Source organism: Uranotaenia lowii, chromosome 3 (genome assembly GCF_029784155.1).
Source record: "Uranotaenia lowii strain MFRU-FL chromosome 3, ASM2978415v1, whole genome shotgun sequence".
Classification (NCBI taxonomy): Eukaryota; Metazoa; Arthropoda; class Insecta; order Diptera; family Culicidae; genus Uranotaenia; species Uranotaenia lowii.
The window spans coordinates 244,478,729-244,503,310 of NC_073693.1; the positions used below are offsets into that span (position 1 = coordinate 244,478,729).

Consider the following 24,582-nt stretch of genomic DNA (forward strand, 5'->3'; position numbering starts at 1 on the left):
CAGGGTGGGTCAGTAGGGTGGGTTCATATTGAGGAAAAGTAGGCAAGGGGTACCAAAAGTTTCTCATTGGTGGGGGGTGGAGACGGAGCGTTTTTTGACAGCGAATTGTTCGTCTACCATGCCTACGATTACGATTGCCTGTCACAAGATGGACGATTCCGTGCATTGGTATAAGAACACACCTGAAGCTTTACCCGCCTTGGTCCACACTAGGCAACATGAACTGCGATTTTTGTTATGAGACGAACTTTGTTGTCTGTTGTTGTTGTTGGAAACCTGAGACGGTCTCAGTGTCTCCCGAAGAAAATAGGAGACGCTGAGACCGTCTCGAGACGAACCGTCTCCTAGTGTGGACTAGGCTTAAAGCCTAGTCCACACTCAGCAACTTGAACTGCGATTTCGGTTGCTGAGACTGTTTATGTTTACATCTTGGTTGCTGAATGTCTCCCATACTAGTCGGGAGACTTGAGACGAGCATCTCATCAAATGTAAACAAAAACAAGTCTCAGCAACCGAAATTGCAGTCCAAGTTGCCTAGTGTGGACTAGGCTTAACGCTACTCATCAAAACAAACACAAACGTCATCGTTTCGCACCCTCAGGGGTCGTTTATAAAACCCGTAGCATTCCTTCACGTGTTCAGCTTTAACAATCTCAAATCATAATCATTCACTTAATGATAAAATTTTGGTTTTGGTACATTTCATAAAGAATTTTCGGTTTCTTAACGACCAACTTATTAACAAAATAATTACCTGTATACCTGAATCTATGCTGACTATGCCCATTATATTAATATTTCACATTTTTTTTTATTACAAGCTGACCGCATTACATTTGTTGCGTCATGTGATACCGACATCCTTTGGATACAAGAAAATTTACGAAGTGCGTTTGCTGCAGTTGTTTACAAATTTTCTCTCAACGGTGTGTTGTGCGTTCGATTGGAGCTGGCTTATTTATATTCTAGATTTTCATTTTTCGTCTAGTTTTCCACTGTAAATATAGCGAAAAAAATCTTCCAGCGTCGCAGGTTTTTGTGCCGTTCGTTGTTTTAACCGGAATTGCGTCGCCAAATTTTGTTCGGAAAAAGCGTACATTGTTTTGATTTCGTCATCCGGCATCAAGAAGCCAAGCGTGCATGTGCTTTTTCGACGCATCATCAGATCTGGGACGAAAAAACCTCAGTTGTCAACAACAGTGATTGATAAACATTCGGACCGAAATTAAAAATTTTGTGTTTCCAAACAAGTTGGTAGAGCCGTAGAAGCAGCTTATTACAGGTAAGTTTTTGATAGATGCTTTATCCCGTACAAGCATTTTTGATATTTCAACAGAAAATCTGCAAAAAGTTATATAATAATACGCATAAAACTAAGGGATGTTAAATCAGTAAGAAGTGAGGCTAATTTTTTTTATCAAAGTCATGACAATACTGCTCAAATGTGTTATATTTGTCGTTTAATCTCTGGACATTCAGGAGAAATAAATGGAGGCACGAGATATGATAGTCAATAATTTGTAACGAATTCATTCATAACTAGATGATTTATAAGTTATAAATTATAACATAACATTAAAATTACATGAAACCCTAGAAATGAAGGTTCCGCTACCCGCAGTTTAAATGATTTTCATCGATTTTGGCTACCAAACAAGTTTTTACTTTAAGAAAAATCAAAGCATTCAAAGACATCTAGTTTTAGAAAAAAGTGGCTCTTTACAAAATGCAGTGGGCTCCCATACATAATCAATGTTTAATACGACACTACATATTCGAATATTTTTGTTAATTTTTTTGTTTAAAAATAGACAAATTTTCCCTTTGGAAAACACAAAACGGGATGAGGAATATTTGCATTATAACAACCCTTCGAATGCTATGCTGCATCGTATTAAAATAAAACCACTCTTTTAAAATGCAACTAGTATTTTATCAGCTTTGCGCAATGCTTTTGAAATGCAACATAGCATTAAATCAGAATGACAAATGCGGTATTTTCTAAGCATTAATTTGGCATCACACAAGCATTAAAGCTTTTTAGAACAAGCACTACAATGGCATTAGGCCAAAGCACGTTAGCATTGCATTGTCGGGTGAATTGTCGAGTTCATTCAAATCGCGAAGAATGAACCACGAGCTCGCGTGACCCTACGGCGAACCCAGTATCCAGAAGGTGGTGAAAAGTGTCCTCTACGTCCCCACAATCTGGGCAATATGGCGAAGCTACATGTCCAAACCGGTAGTGGTACTTCATGAAGCATCCATGACCAGTCAGGAATTGCGTCATATGGAAGTACACTTCACCGTGTCTTCTTCCGATCCTGTTGAAGGAGTAGCAATCCATGATATCCTTTCAACATATCTAGTTTTTCCATAGCAACAGTGCTTAGTAACGTACCTTGTTTAGAATGAAAAACTTACCACTTAGTACCAGAACTCCGCTTAATAAAGACGTACTTTTATATTAGTCTGAAAGCCTTTTGGATTCTGGTTGTTCCTGTCCCTGCCCCAATTCTGCTATCTCAACAGGTTATGGGCTCTTCAGGAAGAGAAGCAGTTTTACACGGCATACCGTTATTCTGTGGTGGAAATGGATTCCACAATTGGAGCTTCCGGGTTAAGATGCATCTGGACGCATTGGGATTGGCCCACACGTTGGCGCAGGATCCACCGGAAGTGGCAGCAGAAAGGACGAAATTTCGTGAAGCGGACAGGAAAGCGAAGTCAACGTTGATTAGTTTCCTCGGAGACGAATGCCTTGAAATAGTTCGTGACAAGGCAACAGCAAAACTGATGTGGTGTGCTCTCGAAAATTCGTTTGCCAAGAAAAGTCTTGCCTCGCAGAATCTTTTTCGGAAGCAACTTGGTCGTTTAAAGATGAACGAAGGTGAATCCATGCGGTCCCATCTAGTGAAATTTGAAGACCTTGTTCGGCAGCTACGTTTGGCTGGAACGAATTTGTCAGAAGCAGATGTTGTGGTGATTCTTTTCGGCACCCTGCCGGAATCATACGACCCCTTGATCACAGCCTTGGAGAACCTGGATGACGATGAACTGAGCCTGGAACTCGTAAAGCAACGTTTGCTAAGCGAGGAGATGAAGCAGCTGGATCGTCATAGGGTTGTGCAAGATCAAGAGCAATCAGCAGCGTTTCTTGGGGCTGGTTTTCCTAAGAAAGTCACGAAGAGGTTCAACGGAAGATGCAATCGATGCGGCAAGAAGGGACACAAGAGGGTCGATTGCCGTGTCAAACTGGATGGTGAGGCTAACGTAGCATCAGGGAGCAAATCTGTGTGCTTCATGGCAGATCAATTTTCGGAGCAAAGTAAACGCGAGAAAATGCTGTGTTTCAAGCTCGACTCTGGATCCAGTGAGCATCTAGTGAATGATAGATCGGTTTTTGCGTCGTTATCCAAATTGAGCAAACCGATTATCATAGAGGTGGCGAAAGATGGACAGACCCTTGAAGCAACTCAAACCGGGACGATAATTGGAAGCAGCAACACCAAAGTGCTCGTCAATATGAAAGATGTGCTGTACATTCCGGATCTCAGGGACAATCTGATGTCGGTCAAGAAGCTGGCAAAGGCTGGAATTTCCGTGCTGTTCTCTGGCACCAAAGCGACGTTGAAGAAGGATGGAATGACAGTTGCGGTCGCATATCTGAATGGTAATCTTTATGAACTGCAAATCAAGATAAATTCAGATGGTAACCAAGTCAAAAGAGAGTGCATGATGGTCACCCTACCTATCGAACCAGAGGGGGACGAAACTGATGGTTCGAAAATAGTCACCGGAGCTCAAGGTTCGTTAAATGCGGTTGACAGTGAATTGCCCGATTCGCTTACTGGTTCCGAAGAATTACCTGAGGCGGATGAATGCGCATCGGATGTTAGCAGCAACGGAGAGTCATCCGCGCTCCCGCCGCATCTAGAACACCACGAGCCCTTAAAGCAAGCGTCGGTGAGGCATAGCGGTAGGGAGCGCTCGCTCCCAGGTAAGTCCTGGTTTATTCCGTTAATTTTGGTGCAGTTTCTGCTGGTCCTCTTTCTTTTGATGTTACAGAAAGTTTTTCCGATCTTGGTGCTGAATCGTACGATGCTGGTGGAAGATGTGAGGAGCGAACCTAATTCATTTGAAAAGAATTACTCTTGGGACCTGACGATGTGCCCCGATGGTATGAAGCATTTGAGTCCGGAATGGATGTTTCGCCTTAATGAGGATGATCATGGTCGACGGTTGCACTACAAGGCTCGATTAGCAGCGAAAAACTATCGACAACAACTTGGACAGGACTTCGAAGCAACCCACCCCGCCGGAGCTCGGTTAGCAGCGATCCATGTGATTTTCGTGGATAGAGTGACATCAAGGAATATTGAAAGAGACGGTTTACATGGAGGTTCCCGGCAGTCAAAGCCCCGTCAAATGTGGCGTTTGATCCGGTCGTTGTATGCTGTAAATCGGTCCACCGGATATCATTTTACGTGCGATCATGAGGCCCCAGGATTGGTGAAGATAGAAGGTATCGAGAAACAAGATCAACTTGCTGATGTCTCAACTAAGCTGCTGGGACCCAAAATGGATGTCGGCCTACATGATCGAGAGGGGGTGTTGAAGGAGTAGCAATCCATGATATCCTTTCAACATATCTAGTTTTTCCATAGCAACAGTGCTTAGTAACGTACCTTGTTTAGAATGAAAAACTTACCACTTAGTACCAGAACTCCGCTTAATAAAGACGTACTTTTATATTAGTCTGAAAGCCTTTTGGATTCTGGTTGTTCCTGTCCCTGCCCCAATTCTGCTATCTCAACAGATCCAGCTGCGGGATCAGACGATGGGTCCACCTTCCTCTCGCTGAGCTGTCCCACAGCTGCTGCCAGTTGGACATCGAGTCCTCATTGGCGTGATCTCATACGTTGGGCGTTTCTTTATTGTCGTAGCAATAGACATACTACTCAAGCAAAACCGAGATGGGCATGACGCCCGCCACTACACAGGCTGCTTCGGAAGACATGGTCCGGTATCCGCTGATAACCCACAGGTTCATCAGCCGCTCAAACGCTGCTAAGTCGCTGCAGGTTACAGTGTCTTCCCAGAGCCTGCCTCCAGGCCGCTGCTGCGTATCGCAAGATTGACCTGGTCACGCTTGCCAGTATCCTCCTTTTACTACTGCGGATTGCCGAGGAGTTCGGCATCATGCGGTGCCTGATATGGGTCTGCCACTAGCGCGATGTCCAACTTTTCCTCAACTGTCATCTGCCGCAACAGCTGGTGTGCTGTGTAGCAGTGGTTGAGGTTAAGTTGGACGATCTCTATGCTCTTGGCGCCCGGGGTGGTACCGCCTGCGCCTTTTTGTAGGCGAGGCACCTAGGGTTGCCAGCAGCGTAGACTCCAGCGCAGACAGTGCATAAAGCAGGTTTCTTGCAGTAAGCCGACTTGTGGCCGGTTTCGCTGCAGCGCCGGCATATGCCGCTTCTGTCCGGCCCAGTGCAGTCGAACGACTTGTGGCCGAACTCCAAACACTTAAAGCACATGTCCGGTTGCTGAGGGATGGATATCTGACAGATCGACCATCCCACCTTTAGCCGCCCACACCTAAGTGCGGCATTTGCTGCTGCAACCGGAAGTTTGACCTGCCCTATCTGCATACCAGATCGGGGGTGAGGGGACTTCATCCAGGTTTTTGACCCGGATGGTCACCTCCTTACAGAGGGCGCGTACCTCAGCCTTGTCGCCAAGGCCGTAACGGTCCCGCTGGAGTTTCCCGTACCACGCTTTAGTTCTAGGATCATCTCGCCGGTGCGTGTCCGACGGATTCTCCGAACGTTTTTGCCGAGATCGGGGAGGTCCTCATTAATACGCATCTGTCGCAGGACATCCGCGTACGTGCCCTCAGGTGCCTTGACGACAATAGCCTCTTCCCTTTCCCTGACGCGACGTTTGCGTCGTTGGGGTCGGGGTTTGGTTTTTTTCGTCTCCACACCTTTGGGCCTTCTCCTTTTGATACCGTTTGCCATCCGGTATTTGCCTCGTCGGCTCACCTGCGTTCTCTGCAGGGCCTTCCGCCCGCTTGGAAGCGCTGGCCGCAGGATCCTGCCGGACAGACGGATCCTTCGCTCTTTTTTTAGGGTTACCGGGTCTGAGTTCCCCGGGAGACCCTCTCTTACGTTTGTTGTTGTCGGCAAACGCAAGACCGCCCTCAGTTTGGGCTAAGGCATTGACCTTCTTCGGGCGGATGGTGTCCGCCCTCAGAGAGGTCTCTGCCGGCCCTCGCTCCTCTGGTCTGGCCTTGGGTTCCGTGAGACGTTCCACCACAGCTTTGTTGGCTGCGATGAAAAGCTGCATCACCCTGGCTAGCCTGGCCTGGCTAGACTTCACACATTCCACAAGGTCAGCGATGCTAGCCATGGCCGTGACCAACTCTACTGGAGCTGCCGGATCTTGAAGTTCCGGGGAGCTCAGTAGGTCCTCCAGCGCTTCCTGCACTTCATCGTACGGGTCCGCTCTAACCTCGCTCGGTGTTTCCACCAACTTCGCCGTCGGATTGCCTAACCGGCGAGTGCCTAAGGTCACTCCCGCCGAACGGCTTCCGGCTCTCGTCCTTATCCGTTCCGTCCCTTTTTGTTTTGTTGATGTGTTTGCTCATTTTGAACTCCACGAGTAGCTAGGTAAAAAAAACGGTTCACTGGGCCAGTGACCTGCTTAGCGCAACAAGGACTGGGATACTGTGGGGTGTGCCCTGGTGCCTCACAGGCAACCGTTAGAGACTGACGTGACTTAGCGACCCGCCAGCCTTCTTGGTACATCGGCACGGTTAAGCTTTACACTTCCACCAAATGGAGTCGGTTTCCGATAGTATTTCCATTACCGTGATCAAAATTCGATAGCGAGGGTCTTCATAAGGGGGGGTAGTTCTCTCGGCTGTACATCTGGATGAAGCAGACACTTTTGCACTCTGCACCACTGGAAGGTGGAACTACTTCGCAGAGCAGCGTTCGCCGTTAAAGCCGAATTGGTGTTACTAGTTGTTAGTGCTTATGATTACTTGGGTATTTCTGCAGTTCCATTGTAATACAGAAACAATTTCTCTCACTTCAATGTTATTCATTGTTAGGGCGTGAAACACCCTACAAACAATACCGCTGGGCTCACTGCTGACAGCCTCTCTGTCAGCCGATCGACGCGCCAACCAGCGGGTAGATTACAACAACAACAACCAATCACTTTATGTTTTGTTTTGTAAACGTTTAGTCGCGACGTATTTTATCCCGTTCAAATAAATCGTCTTTTTAATATGTAGTGTTTAGTAACTACGTGTTATTTATTATCTTGTATCCGTGCTACCCCAGTTTACAACAGTGGCGACGAGTCGGTCGTTTAATTTTCGCGAAATCCACCGAATTATCGCAAAATTAATTCCCCCACGCGGAAACGACAACGGTGTGACATGGATTCGGAAGAACATTACCGTACTTCGGATCTAGCCGCTGGGTCGAATGGGACCATCAACGGGCTCCCCAGTGGACAGCAGTTCCTCCCAGCTGGCATGGCAAGCTTTGTTCGCCCCACACAGTTCGGTCAGCAGCCACCGACGGGAATTTCTCAACAGTTCCCCGGGCAGCAGCAGCAACAGTCGTATCAATCAACACACCACCTCTCATCATCAGACGCACTCCTTTCCCAGCTCCTCCAACAGCAGCAAGCATTTGCGACACAAATGTTCAATCAGCAGCAGGAATTTATGCGACAGCAGCAGGAGATGTTCCTCCGTACGATGTCATCGTTGAGCGTGCAGGTACCATCTAACCCTGAAGTGATTTTAGACTCACTTTCGCATCACGTCAAGGAGTTCCGGTACGATCCGGAAAACAACATAACGTTTGCGGCTTGGTACGCGCGATACAAGGACCTGTTCGAGCAAGACGCTTGCCGGCTCGACAGCGATGCAAAAGTCCGTTTGCTCCTCCGGAAGATGGGTTCCGCCGAACATGAACGGTATGTTAATTTCATCCTTCCGAAACTACCGAAAGAGTACCAATTTGACGAAACTGTTCGGAAATTGGGTATCCTGTTTGGTGCTGCTGAATCGCTCATCAGCAAGCGGTATCGTTGCCTGCAGACAACGAAAAAGTCCACCGAAGATTACATTTCGTTTTCATGCCGTGTAAACAAGAACGCGGTCGATTTTGAGCTGAGTAAATTGACGGAGGAGCAGTTCAAATGTTCATTATTTGTTTGCGGCATGAAAGCGGAGTGTGATGCAGAGGTGCGTACTAGACTGTTGGCAAAAATCGAGGACCGGAACGACGTGACCCTGGAGCAGCTTTCTGCTTTCTACTCGTTTTGCGAGTCGGGTCTATACCCACCGAAGCGCAAAACGAGTTGGCGATCGCTCTCCCTCCGGTCACATCCGCATTTCAGGGCCATGAACCCCCGAACGCGTGTTGGACCCTCGCGCTCACACCCAAGTACTGGTACCTAAGTACCCGGGAGCACCACTTCTTCCGCGCGGGTTTGGCAGACCCATCGACAGCCTCTAGTGGGTTTAGTGGTAATTCTCTTGGCGAACATCTGCAATACGCCGAACTTGCAGACACGTTTCCAGTCTGCACCACGGGTAGGTGGAACTACGTCGCAAAGCAGAGGAGTATCTGCTATGGCCGAGAGGCTCTTAGAGCACCTGTATCCGTGGTCTATTCTTGGGTCTAATTTATACAAGCATTGGACCAAAGAAATCAGATCCAATCCAGTGAAAAAACTGGCAACCCCACTCGTGTTCCATTGACGCCGTCAAATTGGGTCAAAATCTAATCAATTGTGGATCAATTCTATACCACAATTAAACTCAACAAACAACAACAACAACAACAATTCTATACCAGTTCTAAAAGAAAACTTGAGTTGAAACTGGTAGAATGCACCACGGATGCGGTTGCTTTTGTCGGAATTTGGGTCTAATCCGGCTGTTTGAAACACGGATACAGATGCTCTAAGTTCATTTGATCGTTACGAATTCTTGATGCCTTTTTCATCTCTGGACTCTTCGAATGGTGGATCGGCGGCATCCGACACTTTCTACGCACCTTTGGTGCCGCGCAACCTCGCAGACGCGTCTAACTAATGACGGAGTGATGATCAGACACCGATAAGGTTGCTTATCCATTTTCGACTGATGTTGATGTGAGCAATTTGGTTTTCTGCTCGACCATCTGGGATTATCGAAAATAATCTTATGTGCTTGACGATGGGGGAAGATAATCAGTAGGTATAGTTTTTCATGTGCTAAGAGCAAGTCCAATGGTGTTGGGAAAAAGTGGTAGGAATTTTGACGTCTGTAGCACAGATGGGAATTTTTCTATCGTGAAATATAGACCAAAAAGGTTGGCCGTCCACCGGTGTGATAGAATACGAAGGTATAAAATTGAAAGCAACCAGCGATGCCAAGAGAATTTGCTTTTCAGTAATTTTACTGACTTTTTGTATTTTGAATTCACCGTTTGAAATTTGAAATCAAATTCATTTTACTCGATCATTAACTTGAAATAGTAGTGCCAATATGAAAATTTTATAATTTAGATGTATGAATAAGTATTTTTTAAGTTATAATGCATCCCAATATTAAACTGTATTCTGCAGAATTAGGAGTTTTGTATTGGAGGGCATTTGATTACACGAGTTGATAAAGTTTTTGAACTCTTTCTAAAACTTTCATTTTCAAAGTAGCTTAGCTTAGCTTAGCTTGATTGACTACTCACATCCACCTTTAAACATTCAACCCGGAATGCTTGGTTATATATTTTTTTAAATAAATTAATATTTAACATTTCGATTGAATTTTCTCAGAAGATTTTACTTATACTCTGTGTTAGTATGACCATTATACTAAATCAGTTGCATTTTGAATCCCATGATCGCAGGCGTGGCTCAGTAGAACGAATTCCACATCGCCAATGGTTGCTACTCCGTGATTGACCGAGGCCACCAATTTTGTTCAACGGTCAAATGAATGGTGTCTGGGATTGACATTCATTCACATTGCCCAAAATTGATGCTCTCTCTTTGATCGTCAATAACGGCGCCGGCCACGTCCTAGTAGTCAATAGATAGGTATGAAAAAATAGAAAGGGATGAAAGAAAAAAAAATCGTGCTTTAGGACCGAGGTCACCTCTGCATCCTAGCAAATAATTTTGTTTGGGAGGGTGGGTGAAAGGATATGATCTGGAGACACTTTTGACTAGTGTGATCTAATTTTGAAAATCCTATTTTCCTATCCTTCTAAAGACAAAAAAGCCATTTAAATTCAAGTTGATTGTGTGTTTAAACAAAAAACATCTAGCGTAAATCTTTCATACATGATAACAAACTATCATATTGGTTTTCGAAGTCCTATGTCCTTTGAAAAAGTAATAAAAATATCTCACCCAATACTAAACAAAAAATTTATATTTGTGTTGTTTGTCGATTTATATACCGTTATATTCTTGAAGATTTATTAAAAATAAATTATTTCTTATTAGTTTTATTCGGATTGTGCAAGCAACGACATAAAAAAAAATTCAACATGTTCTTTGAATTTTAATATTTGTTATTAAATTTTGGAAACAACAATGCTACAATAAGTTTTAGTTCGAACCAATTTTGAGATTTTTTTTTTTGAGAAAATACGCAACAATCAAAAAGTGTTCTATTTTAAAGCAAAAAAATGCAGCTCTTCAAAATGTAGAAAAAAACTGAAAGATATAGTGTTTTACAAAAAAAAAAAAAAAACTCTCAAAATTACTAGATTTTAGCATATTTAAGCTTTACCGCATAAAATTGAGTTTAAATTTTAATATTGTCGATCTATTCTTAAATGGAGTTTTTCAGTGCAAATATAACTATGCTAAATGAGTATCTTGATGTAGCATACTCCTCAATTTTCTTAACTGGTTGCTACCTCATTTTGATAAGCAAATTGGATTTTTGTTTTTAGTTTGTGTTTCATGTCGTCAAAATATAACGATGATTACTTAAAAGTACATATTTCATAGCAAAATTTGATTTGATTTTTATTAGAAAGATGTATTAAGTAAATACCACATTGCTCTAGCATTATTCAATTGAGTAGCGTGTAATTGTGATCAACAACTATATCTATAGTGATAACCAAAATATGTGAAACTACATGTTGATCGAGTAAAGATTTACAAAATGATATATTATATTGTTTTATTTATTTTGTAAAGAATGTCTTACTTTCATCATAAACGAAAAAGCTAACAATATCTTATTTAAAAACTACTCAGAAAAAAATAAATAAATATATTCTCTGAGACGTAAACCGAAAACAAACCAAAAAGATGAAAATCAAATCTTTAATAAAAATTTTATTTGTAAAAAAAAAAGTTTAATTATGTTATAATGATTAGATTAAAATTAATAAAATTGGAAGAGACAAAGACAATTCTCAATATTCAGATTGAAATGTCAAGGAAAATTATTCTATTTCCAAAGAGTTCTGATTGAGTTTACTTATTTTACACATCTCATTTCAATCAGCATTAAAAAAAAAATGTTCAAAAAATTTATTTGAACATAAAGATCAACAGGAAACATCTTATAAAGAATGTAGGACTACTAACCACAAAAAATTACTGTATTTAAGTTGAGCAGCAATAGATTGAGATAAAAATCAATGAATTTTTTTAGCCAGAAGAAAGGAGAAAGAAAACTTGCAAACTAAATCTGTCAATTTGATCTTATCTATCAGTATTCAACTGCTGACTAATCATTTCATCACATATGTTGAGAAATATCATATCATCATCTTAAAAATCAATATAACAAATTGTTCTAATACCTAGTATCTATATTTCTGATTTCCCTTTAACAACTTAGTTGGCGAAATCGTCCTTTTGTAAATTCGATACTGATTATTCTACAACCAGCTTTAACGAAAGAATCAAAATATTGAGCTTTTTTTTAACGAAATAACCGCGCCATCTATATTTCAAATTACATGCCAACTGCACTAAACAGCACTGAAAGACGAGTAGAGCGCCATCTTCGTTCGAATAAAAACTCAGAATTGTAATTAACACCCTGCATAGTTCAACATGTCCATCTACCTAAAAAAGCTAATCTTCAAATGTTTGCTACTCGAATTCTTCCCATGTCGTAATCTCGTGTATATAGGTGAAGAACCAATCTGAAGCTTGACCTTCTAGGACCAAGTGAACGTCCCGAAGCAAAGCATGGTTCGATACCTCTTCCCTTTCCGCAATCGTTTTCAATTTTAACAAAAAGTTTTCCACTGAATTCGATTTGCCCTCTCCGGAAAATGAAATTTTCCAATTCTCAATCCTACGCTGCGGACGTTGGTCTCTTCGACGTCCATTGGTCGAGAACCTGGAGTTGAAACTGGCATCGCTGCCTCGTTGGTTCCTATCACGACCGTAAGAATTTTGAAAAGTTCTGGATCGCATCGGAACATGTGACTCAGACTCACTGCTATCACTATCCATTGGGTTTTGTCTAGGTAAAACGATTTCCCCCCGCCTGTTTGGTTCAGAGTCACTCGTAGGGTAAATTCTTTGACGAGAAGGTGTGGCATTTAACCCAGTATTCAAAAACTGATGATTCTGATTTTCAATTCTAGAGTGCATCAATAAGGTTTCTAATTCTGAAACTCTTTTAAGAAGATCCTCATAAGACGGTTGAACTACCTGATCCTCTGCACTCCGTTTTGGTATCGCTCCCGTTGACTTACCCGGAGTCAAACGGGACGTAGAAGGACTAACCCCCACAGCCTGTTGTTCCCCTTCCTCTGAATGACCAGCTTCAAATCCTTTTTTTGATTTTCGAAGTACCCTCGTGATTTCTATTTTCATTTGTTGCCTCCTAGCCTCAGTACCTTCGTCCTCACCGCGGTGCCTCTTTAACCTCCAATAGTAATGTCTGAGTCGAGATTCAGTTCTTTGGTCAAGTTTTTCGACTGCAATTTCCAAAAGTTGTTGGATTCGATTATCAATCAAATCTACCTCTTGTTCAAACGCATATGGTGGAGGATATTTCCTTCCTTCTGCTTGGTCGTCCTTAAATAGTTTACGCAACAATCTATGTCTTCCCTGAGTATCTAACTGCTCAGCTTCTTTAGTTCTACCCCGCAAAAGAATTTCATAGTCCACCTCTTCGTTTGTAAGGTTGTCCGCCAAAGGATAGGGTATCGACATTTTGACAAATTGATTAATTATTTCTTTCTTTATTTTTACAGATCAAATTTACAAATCGTTCTCAATCAAGAAGCACCAGGAATCAATCAAGAAATGATCGGACGGATCTCAACTTTCGGTGAATGGTGGAGCTACTGACGAAGCAGTATAATATATTCGAAAAAAAAAATCACATATAATATAATATCAAAGCATGCTTAGAACTCATGAACTTAGGGCCAAAAAATGAAGAAATTAATTTTTTTTTTGAATAACGATTTTTAACGATAATGCCAAGTAACGGCTTTGGCTTATTTTGCCAAATAATTTACTGATTAATATTGAAGGCTTGCAATAAATAGTGATAAATAAATAAATGTAATAAATAAATAACTATGATAACTAATTAGATATAAGAAATAAATAGGACAAATAAATAAATAATTATAATAAATAAATAAATATTACATGAAAATAAATATCACAGAAAATATGAAAAATAAATAAATATTACGAGACAATGACTAGTTTTTATTTAAATATTGGAAGGAAAATTGTGCTATTTCCCAAACATAAGCCTTGAGAAAAAAAAACAGCCTCTTTTAACACGTTTTGGGCGCCAGTTATAGTACGCCGAGGAGCACTACTGGAATTGTACACTGTTCAGTTTCGCGTTCGTAAAACGAGCGGCTTTAGCGCCACCTCTTTTAGTCGAGGACCGCTCGTCGAGTCCAAATTGCCCGGCGAGAACTTTGACCTCAGGGCAGGTCGTTCCTAAAAGGATCCAAGAATGGATACGAAAGATCAGGTTTTATACAATCAGCCTGAGTAGGAACTACTCGTATCGGCCACCTTTGCCAATTAAGTAAAAACGTTATGGATACAGCGTTCTATCCCCTTAGAAACACTCGCTTGTGCTTCTCATCACTGGCTTAAAAAGACCAAATCACCCTAGCTTAACACGTGATACGAAGCAGAAGCGAGCAGACTGATTTCCCGGGCAGTCCTCCCAGAGTAAAAGAAAAACTAATCGGGGAAGAACACGTGAACCACCTTTTAACCCAAGAGCTCAATGTTCGGGGAAGCACAAAATAACAACTTAGAACATTTTGTTGGAAGAACACATAGTAGATTTGTATTTAACGATTATTTAATGCGAATGACGGAAATCTATTTATAATACAGCATGCTTAATTTTGGTTTTTATTTTTCTTATCCTAGGATTACATAAGTTCGATTTGAATAGTTCCTTCCCTAACTTCCCCTATTCGTGTGCGGTTTACATTTCCTGAAGAACTTTCTGGCGAGCTTTCAGAAGTGGAACCCTTCAATGGTTGGCGGTTCCGAAATAAACTGTGTGTGTTTTTATGTTAGTTTTACATGAGGAGTTTGCTGAGTGTAATTCTATTTTTATATGCGCATATTTTTAACTCTCACTCATGCGGTACCGATTTAGATTCCGGCCGATAAAGTAGGCTTGATTGCAATAGTAAGACGGTGCTACTTTGGGACCGTGGGTCAAACGACGAAGTTAATGATGTCAATGATTTCAGCAACAACGAGCCGAAGAATTCAACGGCCGGAATGATTATTCTGGAGGTTGGAAAAAAAACATATTGTGCATGCTCGCACTACATATTCCTGGAGAAATTCCCAAATGGGTACATACCTTCGGTGGAGTGATTACCAAGCACGTGGTTACTCGACACCGTATCGGGTCCAACGTTTAGTGTAGGTGGCGCTTCGAAGAGAATGGTGGTGGCTTGATGCAAATTAGAGTAGGTCATCCAAGTGACGGCTGACGACCTCGTCCGACTCTCAGTGGCCGGGGTCCGAATCCTCACCGTGGTGTTGTACCGGAACTGCTGGGCTGTAGCGGTGTTAGCAATCGCTAGATGTGCGTCGGCTTGCGAGCTGGATATAATTGCCAGATTACGGCAAACAATTAGTCACACACAGAACACACATTTTGGGCAAATGAGGTTTACCTTTTATTTTTGGTAGCAACGCACACGACTATCATCTGACCGCACACAAATTCTAGCTAGCTAACTGGATGGGCTTAATTAATTTCCTGGGAAGGAACATGGAACATTAAAACACTCAAATCAAAAGGCACTTAACGTGTTCTTACGGTACAAAGACGCGGAACAAGAACAATCTCGCTTCTGATTTTTACCACGGTTAAATTCGGAATAACCCAGTGGATTCAAGGGATTCCTCAGATTCGCACAAGGACCATCGGTGTTCATTGGGGAGTCGAAGATTTCCCGAAGGAAGTCGTTGACCTTTGGACACAATAACCAATGGGCTTCGACCCAATTGAAAAAGGTGGCTTCTCTTTCCCTCCTACCCCGTCTAATCGTTCCATCTCATAACGATCCACCCTTGGAATCCCGATTCCTTAAAATAATGGGGTCAACTCGAGAGATGACGCTGAGCGCGCAATTCTCATTGAGATAATTTCAGTTGAGCGCAAGCTTCCTCCACTTCCTTTAAAACACGTGCATTATCAAATGCATTACATAAATAAAGGCGCTTCTAAGCTGTAAGTTCTAAGTATGAGTCTACATATTATAGCATGCAATTGACTACAGTAATGAACGAATTAATTGAACTAACGTAACTATATATGAAAATGATAATTAGACAAAAACGAAAATGTAACCCTGTTACAAGATAGATGGCAGCACCTAAGCGTTTCATGCACGAATACTGTATTGCAACGCCGACTCTATATATCACTCGGTTCGGTGTTGCAAAATATCGTGTTTTTCTATCACCCTCAGCCAAAAAGTGTTATACGATACAAATTTTGCAGCGCGAAACTGTTCGAATATCAGATTTTCCCAACACCGGTGTACGGTAAATGTGTTGTGATGTGTTGTAAACCTTCGAAATTTCCAACTCCATCTCAACCAGTGAACTTGCTCTAAACATTCAATACGCGATGCTACACTCTAATTCTCGTTGACTCAGATTTGAAGGAAAACAATTCAAAATGCGCCAAAACTAGGAAAACTCAAATTTTGATTAGAGCGGCAAAACTCAAAATTGAATTGTAAGGGTTTTCACGAATTCTGAGTTGTTTTTGTTCAGGGCGGTTTAGGCTTGTTCATGGATCGACTGAATGAAAAAAAATCAAAAATTTATGAAATTTCAAAGCGGTTTTGAATGGAATTTCTGATTTCAAAAAGAAAAAGACGATTGTATTCAGAAGGTGGATGCGTGCATTTTTATCTGGTTGGTTTTATTTTCACCACAAAAAAAAATTAGAGCCGCCGGGCCATTTGACTGCACTCAGCGGGAGGAACTACGTGCTATCCCACCTGGCACGCTCACCCACCAGCACACTCTGTCTAATTTGAGCTGATCTGAAAAGACAAGAAAAAAGAAAACACCATAGGTGAAAATGATTAACACTTCAAAATTATGAGAAAATTATACTTATAGTTGTGAATGATGGCTTCCGTAGAGATTGCTGGAAGATAAGATGAATTTGTTAAATTTTATATTTATCCTTTCGACACCACTTAATTTCTAACTCAATAGTAAATGTAATTAAAAGTTGTACTCACCTTGATTACTGTGATTATTCCGTAACTGGTCTCCGACCATCGCATCCAAACAATCAACACTGGTTTTTGGAACTCTCTGAGTTGTTTTCATCTATTTTGTTCGAAAACGTATGCATCTTCGCTAAGTTCCAGGCTTTGAACTGTGCTTTGAAATTCAATAGATGAAAACAACTCAAAATTTTGATGGATTCCAACTCAGTTGTTTTCATCTTCATACATGGTGCGACCTCTGAACCGAAATTATTCAGTCTCTGAATAATCTAAATTTACCGTGTAGACTTTGCTCAGTGTGGCCGACTGACACTTCCGAGTCCGAGAAAGAAAAAAAAAATGAAATGACAATTTGTTTCAGTCACGTTCGCGTGCTTGTTTTCCTCCTTTCCGAAATCGATTCTCGCCTTGTTTGGCTGTTTTTGGGCCTGTCCTGTTTGCGTTTTAGTGAAAATAATCCTTGTTAGTTAACTGTATTTTCGCTAGTTTCTCGCACCGATTTTCCCCGGAAGATACCGGCATCAACGGAAGTGCAAAGAACGGCAGGAAGAATTCATAATTGAGTTGAAATTCTGGTAAGTATGATTTATGGATATTTCACTGGAGGGGGCTCCGCTACGAACGTTTTGGGTCTGTTGCTAGGCGAGAGCAAGAGACTTTTTTTTATTTGTGAGGGCGTGAAAACATTTTCCTTATGGTGCGGCGGTGAGTTTGTAAACAAACGATGTTCCGAATTCTTCATTACTATTTTGTTATTTTTATTCGGTCGATGGCTTGTTGTTATTTCAAGATAACTACTAAATTATTCCATTGGCCCAATGTAGCAATTTCGAAAAGTTAAGATGTTACATCCGGAATGATTTTGAGTCTTGGAAAGATACCAGATGACAATTTGAAAACGTGGTTAATTTTTGTTTACCTTTGCAAAAAATTAACCATCTTGCATTGTATCGAAGATAATGTGCATCAAACACAGAATTTTAAACAATATGTAGCTAGAAGGGAAGCTCTACAGTATGTTGGCTAAAATTCAGAATTGATTCAAGATTTTATCGATGTTCTCTCCTATATCTGATTGTTCATAACCTGTATCTTCGAAGACAGTCTCGTCACAACATCGGTATAAAAATAGTGCGTGTGCGCCGCATTTAATGCTATCAAAGAAAGGCCGTGTACTGTTGCACGTAAGACAAAATGTCAAAAGTGACCTTTGGATGGCCTATTGGGAAAAATAGTGAATATGCACATATTCTTAATAATTGAAAAAATCACGACATACGCGTTTCTTTTGTCAACAGTTGATTAAAACTGTTCGTAAATACGCACACCTCGGTAAATGTGCACTCAGAACATTGTTTTTATTAGATTTCACATTTTGGATTTCTTGTCTACAATTTCAGAACGACCTAATTTATTATTTTAAACTTAAATAATATATTATTAGGTATATAAAAAATATTTTCCATGCGACGACAGTCATTCAAAAAATATATAAAAAGATTTCTCCACTTTCACAATTATAAATAACACTTTTTGAAACTACTGGAACTTTTCAGCAACGATGTGATACACCATCGTTTTTGTAACGTAGGTAGTATGGCATTCATAATAAATAGTAAAAGTTTTGCTCTTATCAAGCAACCTTATCATCTGCGCTTTCTTTTGTTTTATTTTTTCAACAAATGATATGTTTTTATTCATGCTTTATTTTCAAACATAGTTCAGATCGGATTTTTAACCAAGTTTATTTTGTTTTCAGTTCATATGAGTAGCTATTTATAGATGTTCGAAACAGAAAAGGAGGTAATTTTCTATTGAATATCGTAGATTCTGATTAAAATTCTTATTATTTTGCTTGCTACCTTCAGTTTTCATACCGAAAATTTGAGTCGAATATTTATCTTTTTTTTTAAATAAGTTTATTAATTTTATTTTTTTATTATTAATCGAAATTTAAATCAGAAAATGGAATTTTGAACAACACAACGTCAAGCAATGAATACCGAAAATATTACCAATTATATATAGTTGACCAATTATAGATGACTAACTTTAAAAAAATTCCTTTTATTTTGTATCATTATAGAGAATCGAATACTAGCTGGCTGATCATTAGATACATATTTCACTGCTGGACGGTATCTAAATGCAGCAATAGATTTGCGAGCGAAAATGACAGATAACAACAATTTTCACCTCCCGCAACACGTTATCAAACACGAAACGATTCAATCGTCTCCGGGTTCGCCGCCTCAGCAACAGCAATTCCAGGTCTACTACCATCACCCATCGGCGGTTCAGCAAAGCCAACAGCCTCCAAAAACGGCCAAATTGATCGAGTCCGTGTCCTTGGATCATTCTTCCGTGACGGGTGTTGAGTATAGCTCACATCATTCCCACCATCAGCTCCCGCAGCAGATCATCGAGTACGATCCGGTGGTTAGCGACTTGCATCATCCCGCGCTGAATGTGGTTATCGATCACCACCAGGTCGTCGAGCAGCCCACGATCGAACAGCAGGAGCAAAGCGTCATCGAAGCTCTGTGTCAACAAGCTCAACAAAATCGTATACACCATGAACACCATCAGCAGCAGCATGTCATCAAGAGCGCTGGGAAGAGAATAAAGTTGGACAATGTTCAACACGAAAACGGATCTGGTTATCCCAGCGATGATGAAGATGATGAAGATCCTCGCAGGAAAATCCATCAAGGTTCGATTGTTCAGGAATCAATCGAAGAACAAGAGCAAAGTATTATTGAAGCGTTGTATCAGCAACAACAGCAGAACCAACTGCGCAAGCAGATTGTCCAACATCAGCATCATGAATCCCCTAGCCACCATCTGCTCAACCCACATCGGTTTTCGTCGACACCTCCATCGCGTTCGATATCGCCTTCACAGTCGCCGACGGTTTCTGGAACAACGGATACGGTGGGATCCCGCGCCTCATCGGGCCAACATTCGGTAGCTCATCTCGCAGCCCACCAGGCGGCTGCACTCTCGTTGGCCAACATCAACCAGAACAACTTCATCGCCCGGCTCATTAGCAAGGATAATATCTTGCTGATATCGGAAGACCTCATCGAAATCGGGAGAAATTCCTCTCGTGCTCAAGTAGACTTCCACGTTGGACGGAACAGTTTTGTTTCCCGTAAACATCTGCTGCTGCACCACGATCATAACGATGGCGAATTCTATCTTTCGTGTCTCAGTAAAAACGGTGTATTTATTGACAACGTTTTCCATCGGAAAGGTGCTGAGCCGTTCTTGCTCCCAAGAGTGTAAGTTTTTTACTGACTTTAACATGATCTTAGCAATGGCTCTATGAATTTTGGTTTATATTTTTCAGGTGTAGCATACGTTTTCCAAGCACTAACATCAAAATACAGTTCGAAAATCTGTATCATAAGAATACATCTGACGGATCTCGTGATGCGAACGACACGAACGGAGGATCCTTTTCATCTAGCAGCGGAAACTTGCCGTTAACGGACAACGTTTCGGGCAGCAGTAACATCGGTTCCGCCATTTCATCGACAGCCCTCAACAGCAGCGGCAACAGTAGCAGTATGTACGCTCCGCTCAAGATCTCCATTCCGCCTGAACCGCCAAGTTCGTCTTCGATGGAACACATGGATCTGAGCGGGCGAGGCCGGGACAACGGTAAAAGCCCGTACCCATCACCGACGGGTACCATCAGCGCGGCTAACAGTTGTCCCACGAGCCCCCGTCAAGGGTATCACGATTTTTCCGGCTACAGCCTGATCGGCCATTCCGGTTCACTGATCGCCCACGACAGTGGTGGCGGCTTGGCGGGCGTTTTGGTTACGTCCGGCAGTGTCGGCAATATCTCAGATGCCCACAAATTTAATGACTTTCAACCACCTGCCACTTCCCAATCTCTCGAGAACGAGAAGCCACCGTACAGCTACGCTCAGCTGATTGTGCAATCGATTTCTGCCTCACCAGAGAAGCAGCTTACCCTTTCCGGTATTTATTCGTTCATCTCAAAAAATTACCCGTATTACCGGAACGGAGCCAACAAAGGTTGGCAGAACTCGATTCGGCACAATTTAAGTCTCAATCGGTAATATATTTTTCTATTGCCCATTTAAATAAATCAAGTCGATAACATTTTTTAATTTTTTGCAGCTACTTCATCAAAGTGCCCCGCTTGCAGGACGAACCGGGCAAGGGTAGCTTCTGGCGGATCGATCCGAATTGTGAGCTGAAATTAGTGGACCAAAGCTACCGGAAACGAAGGCAGCGCGGCGGCCAATGCTTCCGGACACCTATCGGCATGCCCAAATCGGCCCCCGTTTCACCCACGGCGATGATGGACCCGGAAAGCCGAGAGGGCTCCCCGCTGAACGAAATTTTGATGCAGTCGGCACCGGGATCACCCGGTTCGATTGCCGCTAATGCTTACGTACACAGCACCGGCGCCGGCGTCAGTATCCCCGGTCATCCTGGACAAGAAGGTATGAAAATTTAAATGTTTCATCTTAATCACAGCACCGTTAAAATGGATTTATCATTTCAGAACACAACATGTACCCGATAGTTTAAGAGCACCGCTTTTAAAATCGACGTTTTCCAGCAATCAGAAAAGAAAGCATTTACCTCCCATCACAATCCACAACAGTTGAAGGTAAACCATTCTTACAAGTTAAACGAATCTTACCATGCGCAACTTACTAAGAATTTTGTTTTGCAGATTTTCCCCCCAAAATCCCACCAATTGGACAGAATAATGTAGCATATATTGCAATGTTTCACGGAACAATCACACTCAGTCAGCAAACAAAAAACCGGAAAAAATGCACAACAGTAGCTCCCGGATGGAAAACCCGAACGGAACCACAATCCGTATGTACAATCGTAAACGAAGTGAGATTTTCCACCTAATCTTCTTTTTTACTATACATAACCAAACACAAACAAAAAATGTTGGGCCATCCTGGTTAGGAGGCGGCAATTGTAAAAGATTTTCGATATAAGCAGAATTAACAAATACAAAAAGCATATTTTAGGCAAAAACACAAAACGGACCACTAGCGCAGTGTTCGTATTTTGTACTACATAATGTTAGTAAACTCTGTTGTACTATTTAGACGTAATGATGGAACCGATGGTGGAACGTGCAAAAGCCGACAACAAATAAGGTACCTATTATCTATATCTTATCTACGCTCTAACTTCTTTACAAAGTTTCTAGTTGCAAGTGGACGGCAAACTAGTGCCGTTCCGTTTGCCAAACGGGATCATTTCGAACAGTAACGGATTTCTTTTTTTATTCGCTTTAACATTTATTGCTTTTTTCAACAATTAAAACATACTTCTCAGTTTGACTTTTTCCAGTGTTTACACTTTAACTTGAACAATAATAGCAAGGACACCTTCAATGCCAATTCAAGTAAGATTGGAAAATTGCTAAAAGGTTGCTAAAACCTTCCAAATACTGCTATCCTATATTTCAGTTGCTTCAAAGTCCTTAAAGGACTTGAGTTCATGTTCATGTTTTATCTTCAGTGATGAAGCAAAGAAAAATTTTTTTATTTGAACATGTTCGAAATCTTTATTTATCCGTTGTTAACTGATTTGTGTAAGAGAATTAATGCAAGATAGCGCGCTTCACTGTTTTAAGTGGTTGGAGTACCATTATGGGCAAAAAACTGTTATGAAACTTAGCAACAACATCGTAAACTTAGAACTGGTGAGAGGATCCCTAGTCTTCTTTGCGGAAAAAATGAAAACACCCGAAGAAATCTAGGAATTTGACGAACAAAACATAACACAACACACATTGCTTTAAAATATGATAGAATACAAGATACCGTCACCCAGGGGATTAGTTATTTCTGATGTAAGGAAAAGATGAACAAATCGAAAAATAAACTCAACATATACACACAAATTCAAACCTGTGCGTGAATGTATTAATATGCTGGAAGGAAAAGCTGATTGTTACTAAATGATGGATGAAAATACCACAGGGGGCTATTTTTATAAACTAGAACAATCCGAATGTATTTCCTCTAGTAAGGTAACAAAATTCACATTTTTCTGAGGCGCCAAGAATTGAATTGCAGATTGGGATCGGAGACGCTGAATCCAAATGTCCATTTATTTTTATTGAATAAAACGATCATTCATTTTTGATAGTCTTTTTAGATTATTTTCAAATCTTATTCAAAAAGCAGATATATGAAGCAGTTAGGGCGATGCTAAAACGGTGAAATAGGCTTTCATAATAAGATTTTGGTAAAATTGTATAATTCTCTGATGTTGTGATAGGAATGATGTAGATGGATGACATGAACTAATATCCTATTTTTTCTCTTCTATTTTTGTTCTCTGTTTTTCATTTCATGTATCGTGCCATCCTATGGTTCAACGATGACTAATGAGCGTCGAGTTTGGAAGAACTCGGGACAACCTTCAAGCCATCTCCTAACAACAGACGATGGTTTCGCATGATGTGGTTGTCAGCCTGTAACGGCACGTAGTAGGCAAAGTGGTAATCTCCGTAGTATCTCCAATGCATAATTTGAATAAGTATATCATGTCAGTCTCATTGGGATTGGATCTTTGTGTGCTGAAATGTGAAATTTCGGTAAAATGGAAATTCTACCCACAAGGACTACGGAATAACTTATCGTCTTTCTGACAGTCATCATGCGTTACCAAAGTTGACTTTTCTATGGAAGGATGGAAAATGGAGTTTTCTTGGAGACCAAAAAGAAAATCTTAGCATTTTGGTCCACGAGTTGTTCTGTCGGTTTTGTAAAATAAGCTGCATTTTAAGTAATCCTGAGTAAGGCGGTTATTACCCTACTGCCTTCAAGTATTTCCCCCCGTAAATTCGCCCTAGTAGTGAACAGAGTCTACGACGATCTCGGGAGTTAACGGCCTGGCTCTACGTTTTTGCATCCAACCGCAGCCCTGAAAAGTTCTCTGGAGATAGCTTGTGTGCAAGTGAAAGGACGATTTTATCGGTAAGTTTGCATTTTAGTTACCTTTGTGAACCTCTTTTTAAGCATTGTGTTTTATGTCATTTTATGCTGCGGAGAACTACGGCTATTACCACGGCGACTAACTTCGTGAACCTACACAAACTTCTCTCATTTCGCCTACACCATTTTGTTTAGTCTTCTTTGGAAGCCCACCCCTGGGAAGAAAGTCCGGGTTTTAAGAGACTTCAGCACATCAACTTTTTTTTGTTGACGCTTAAGTGCTGTTGTGTTGAGCTACGCAATTTTGCTAATAAAATTTTCACTTTCCTTTAGCACAAAGTGAGATTCATTCCTGATTAAAAGTAGTGGCTGTTGGTTTTTGAGAGTTTTGTCGTCTTGATTCAGCTTCGACTTCCGAAGGAAATCGAGACGGGACAAGCCCAAGGGTTTAAGGAAAATAGATAAAAATTTACTTAAGAAGTTTGTGCCTTTTTTGATAGACTGCCAAAAACTGACAAAAGAATCAAATTCAGGACGCTAAAATCAGTTATTGAAACATAGGTAACTAGAATGCTTTTCCCTGTGTTATCATGGTTTATATACTGTTAACACAAAAAGTTGTAACGCTGAAATTCACCTATAGAGAAACCCCACCGCCCCCGCCCACCAAAAGATTTTTATGGCCAAATGTTGATATCATGCCTTGAGAGCCAAATTTGCCATCATTATGGACGATACTTTATGTGCCACTCAGGAAAACTAAGAGCAAAATTTTATCACGCCGGCAGCGAGACCATAAATATACTTCTTGTTTAGATGTTTTTTTAAGAGCACAAAGGGGCCAGAGTTGTGTATTA

At 41.3% G+C, this 24,582-nt stretch overlaps 1 protein-coding gene and 1 long non-coding RNA gene across 4 annotated transcripts; one reads left to right on the forward strand and one right to left on the reverse strand.

The window, feature by feature from the left end:
• Positions 1-902: 902 nt before the first annotated feature.
• On the forward strand, positions 903-22,762 carry LOC129754781 (forkhead box protein K1-like). Of its 3 annotated transcripts, none has more exons than XM_055751018.1 (6): positions 903-1,282; positions 18,853-20,050; positions 20,119-20,856; positions 20,922-21,250; positions 21,313-21,420; positions 21,487-22,762. In XM_055751018.1, exons 2-5 carry the CDS (start codon positions 18,939-18,941, stop codon positions 21,336-21,338), a joined length of 2,205 nt encoding a protein of 734 aa, XP_055606993.1. In that variant the 5' UTR covers positions 903-1,282; positions 18,853-18,938; the 3' UTR covers positions 21,339-21,420; positions 21,487-22,762. The 3 variants fall into 3 exon arrangements, with proteins under 3 accessions (XP_055606993.1, XP_055606992.1, XP_055606994.1); XM_055751017.1 differs by lacking the exon at positions 903-1,282 and adding an exon at positions 17,139-17,341; XM_055751019.1 differs by lacking the exon at positions 903-1,282 and adding an exon at positions 18,435-18,569.
• Positions 16,432-16,902, reverse strand: LOC129754783 (uncharacterized). Its single transcript, XR_008739093.1, has 3 exons — positions 16,776-16,902; positions 16,645-16,678; positions 16,432-16,571 (listed from the first exon to the last, which is right to left on the reverse strand). It is a non-coding gene; the product is annotated as an uncharacterized LOC129754783 (long non-coding RNA).
• Positions 22,763-24,582: the final 1,820 nt, after the last annotated feature.

Excerpts from the sequence above, each read along its gene's own strand:
- LOC129754781 (XM_055751018.1), top strand. The coding sequence starts at position 18,939 with ATGACAGATAACAACAATTTTCACCTCCCGCAACACGTTATCAAACAC. Across the intron at positions 20,051-20,118 it reads CCGTTCTTGCTCCCAAGAGT|GTGTAGCATACGTTTTCCAA; the intron begins GTAAGTTTTTTA and ends TATATTTTTCAG. Across the intron at positions 20,857-20,921 it reads CACAATTTAAGTCTCAATCG|CTACTTCATCAAAGTGCCCC; the intron begins GTAATATATTTT and ends AATTTTTTGCAG.